The 4,452-nt window shown below is 40.7% G+C and overlaps 1 protein-coding gene across 1 annotated transcript in view; it reads right to left on the reverse strand.

Moving 5' to 3' along the window:
* Positions 1 to 2,273, reverse strand: part of LOC121378101 (integumentary mucin C.1-like) — a 53,348-nt gene extending 51,075 nt beyond the window's left edge. Inside the window, 1 exon segment of the mRNA XM_041506201.1 lies at positions 2,251 to 2,273. Coding sequence (XP_041362135.1) covers positions 2,251 to 2,273 — 23 coding nt within the window.
* Between the last annotated feature and the right edge of the window lie 2,179 nt (positions 2,274 to 4,452).

The following is a 4,452-nucleotide window of genomic DNA, read 5'->3' on the forward strand; positions in this document are numbered from 1 at the left end:
AAACTTTATTAGCCCCCTACCCATCCAACCGAAGCGGAGTATAAATTTCGTCTCCGTCATTATGTCCATCGGACTTTCTGTCCATCTGTCTGTCTGTATGTCAATCTGTCTGTCTGTCTGTATGTCCATATGTCTGTATGTCTGTCCATATGTCTTTCTGTCTGTCTGTCTGTCCATATGTCTGTCTGAGAGATAGATAAAGACATCTGGCTTTATGTCTGTCTGTCCGTGTTTCCTTCATATATATATATTTTTGGAATGCCTCAAGACACTGAGCTAAAATGTATCCATTTTTACAAAGTTATGGCCATTGAACGTAGGGGATACGAAACATTGTTGTACTCGGCCGGGGACATGTATTGCTTTGACAGTACTCTCAGAATTCGTGTGAGGTTTTATTCACGGCCTATATTTTGACATAGAAATTGTATCGAACTGCATGCAAGAGTGAACACTTAAGGCCATTGACTTTAACACTACGTCGCCGAGGAAAGTGTCACTAACCTCGATACCAGTTTAAGTTGATCGGGTGGTCAAGTTGATATTTGCCTCAAGGCGTTTTGTTGTGTCCTGGTCAGGTCCATTCATTTAATGATAATTAGATTTAATAAACATATGGTGATTGGTTAGTGTGGACGGTTAAATGTCCCGTTGGGTTATCTGGAAACTTCCTGGTGTACGAGGTGGGGGTGGGGGCAATGTTATGTACGCTAAGTACATAACGGATACTATTACAGTATTAATTTAAGAGTTGTGCTAAGAGAGAGAGAGAGAGAGAGAGAGAGAGAGAGAGAGAGAGAGAGAGAGAGAGAGAGAGAGAGAGAGAGAGAGAGAGAGAGAGAGAGAGAGAGAGAGACAGACAGAGAAAGAGAGAGAGAGAGATAGAGAGAGAGAGAGAGAGTGAGAGAGAGAGAGAGAGAGAGAGAGAGAGAGAGAGAGAGAGAAGGAGAGTGGGAAGGGAGAGAAAGAAACAGACAGAGATATACATATAGATACAGACAGACAGAGAGAGAAAGATAGAGAGGGGGAGGGAGAGAAGGAGAGAGACAGACATAGATATACATATAGATACAGAAAGAGACATAAAGAGAGACACAGAGACAGACAGCCAGGGAGCGAGACCAAGAAAGAAGAATGCAGATATACGAAGAGAGAGAGAGAGGGACATACAGACAGACAGACCGACCGACCGACCGACCGACCGACCGACCGACCGACCGACAGACAGACAGATAGATAGATAGGTAGACAGACAGTCAAACCGACACATGTATGGGTATATAAAATGCCGCGGTATGTGTTGCCATGCTTATGTAAACATGCACATCAACCATCTCTTCCCGCTTCTGAGTAAACCAAGCCTACATGTTGCAATGATGGCTTTCCTCTCTTGCCACCCAGCCCAGGTGTCGCAACAAGCAGACGTCAAACAGGCGTACTTGGAAATGAACTGAGACCTCCTCGTCAAACGAACCGTTCTATCTGTACAACATGACACTCGTTTTATGCACCGAGGGAATGTCTAATGACAGGACAATGCATGTTTATCGCGACGTACATTACCTCAGCTTGTATAGCACGCATGTCCGGGGGGCAACGATTAAGCAGACATAAGTTAACCGTCTCAACATAGGTCAAATCCGAGAATACGCAAAACAAAAACAACAGACAACAAATAGAGTTGCAATAAAATAGAAATAAAAGGTCGCTTGCAAGCACGTCCATAACAGCGTCATATATCACATATTAAGCTTTCTGGTATTTCCGAGTCGTATACATTATCTAATTTGCATGTTATATATTCTTTACATTCTCTGTTTTATTGGTCAGTTTGTTCTTGTCATGATATGATTATATCCCATCACGTCACGTGAAGTAACATCACTTCGTATCACATCGCATCACATCACATCGCATCATATCGCATCACACCGTATCACACCATAGAACATAGCATATGATATCATATCATATGACATCATGTCATATCATATCATATCATATCATATCATATCATATCATATCATATCATATATCATATCATATCATATCATATACCATATCATATCATATCATATCATATCATATCATATCATATCATATCATATCATCATATCATATCATATCATATCATATCATATCATATCATATCATATCATATCATATCATATCATATATCATATCATATCATATCATATCATATCATATTATGTCATGTCACATCACATATCATACCGTACCGTGCCGTACCTTGTCGTGCCGTGCTGTACCATGCCGCAACGTAACCTAACGTAGCGTAGCGTGATGTAACATAACATAACATAACATAATGTAGCATAAAATGCCATATCAAACCATACCATACCAAATCATATCATATCATATCATATCAAATAATATACCATATCTTACCGTACTGTACTGTACAGTGCCGTGTCATATCACAATACATATCATACTGGATTGTGATTATTCATTTGGTTATAATATCAATAATGAATTCAACAGATTGTCATTGCGTAGTTATTCATGTAATTTCCAGAACATGCTTTATAAGCGGGAGGGGTTGGCGGGGTGAGATGGTGTGAGACAACTTAGGCGTGCACTAATCATTAATAAAACGAAATAAATTAATCTGGTATTTGGTGCCTTAAACACTTTGCCGCAAACCCGCCACCCGATAAATTTACACGTTCGGTGTTTATCTATCTGTCATACCAGTTGATACGGTTTAGAGAAGGCCTGTGGGGATTTTTGAACCAATTTCATCTGCAACAAATTTAAACGTTAAAGGCGATTCTTTAACAAGATTTGACAAATCATCTAGCGATACGCACGTAGTAGAAAGAAAGACAAAACATTAGGAAAAACTAATTTGTTGTTGAAATTTCGATGGCTCATCATGTGACGTGGTAACACGTGACTTGTGTGATCTGTGCCAATGACCCAGTTGCATTAACCAATCAGCGCCTGCCTCGCGACGACCTAATTGTATCTTGTTGCCTTTAATTGGTCATTTCCTGTACGAAAGTGTTTTGAAGTCATTCGTTTTGGATTGAAATTCTGATAAATTTATTTATAATGACGATGCCGACTTACCCGGGTTTTTGATGCGTGAAGATTGAATCCGCTCTGCCTTATAACCGCTCTGACTTATAACCGCTCTGCCTTATAACGGCTAAATGAACCGAAGTGGGGCACAACGATTAGAAAGGACGTAAAAAAGTGTACATTTATTCGTTTAACGAAAATGTTCATTTCATTTCGACTTATTTTTGTGTTTATCGAATTAAGGTTCAAGCACGCTGTCCTGGGAACACACCTCAGCTATGCCGGCTGTCTGTCCTGGACAGTCGGTTAGTTGTTAATTGTGAGTGGTTAGTGAGAGAGAAGAGGGTGTAGTGCCCCATTCTGTCGTTAAAATTCGCTCTGGGTGAGAACCTGTACCAGGCTGCGAACGCTGTACCTATCAATCATATGCCCGATGGCTTAACCACGTCGCCAACAAGGCCGGCTTAACTAAATGAAGTTAGCTATTGTTTTGTTTAAGGACACCACTAGATATCTGTCCATACCATTCTGCTAGAACCGTAATTGCTATAAGAAGGAAAAAGAAAGAGAAAAAGAAATGTTTTATTTAACGACACACTCAACACATTTTATTTACGGTTATATGGCGTCAGACATATGGTTAAGGACCACACAGATTTTGAGAGGAAACCCGATGTCGCCACTACATGGGCTACTCTTTCCGATTAGCAGCAAGGGATCTTTTATTTGCGCTTCCCACAGGCAGGATAGCACAAACCACGGACTTTGTTGAACCAGTTATGGACCACTGGTCGATGCAAGTGGTTTACACCTACCCATTGAGCCTTGCGGAGCACTCACTCAGGGTTTGGAGTCGGTATCTGGATTAAAAATCCCATGCCTCGACTGGGACCCGAACCCAGTACCTACCAGCCTCTTAGACCGATGGCCTAACCACGACGCCACCGAGTCCGGTGCTATAAGAAGGAAAACAAGATTATAATGAATTATCTAGCCATTGAAATCATTACCATTGTATTAACATAATAAGGTCAGCTTCACGGGCTACACACGAACCAACGCAAATCCATAATTAACATAATACGGTCAATTTTACGGGCTACACACGAACCAACGAAAATCCATAATTAACATAATAAGGTCAACTTCACGGGCTACACATGAACCAACGCAAATCCATAATTAGCATAATAAGGTCAACTTCACAGGCTACACACGAACCAACGCAAATCCATAATTAACATAATAAGGTCAACTTCACGGGCTACACACGAACCAACGCAAATCCATAATTAACATAATAAGGTCAACTTCACGGGCTACACACGAACCAACGCAAATCCATAATTAACATAATAAGGTCAACTTCACGGGCTACACACGAACCAAAGCAAATCCATA

The sequence above is a fragment of the Gigantopelta aegis genome, chromosome 7, assembly GCF_016097555.1.
Source record: "Gigantopelta aegis isolate Gae_Host chromosome 7, Gae_host_genome, whole genome shotgun sequence".
NCBI lineage: Eukaryota > Metazoa > Mollusca > Gastropoda > Neomphalida > Peltospiridae > Gigantopelta > Gigantopelta aegis.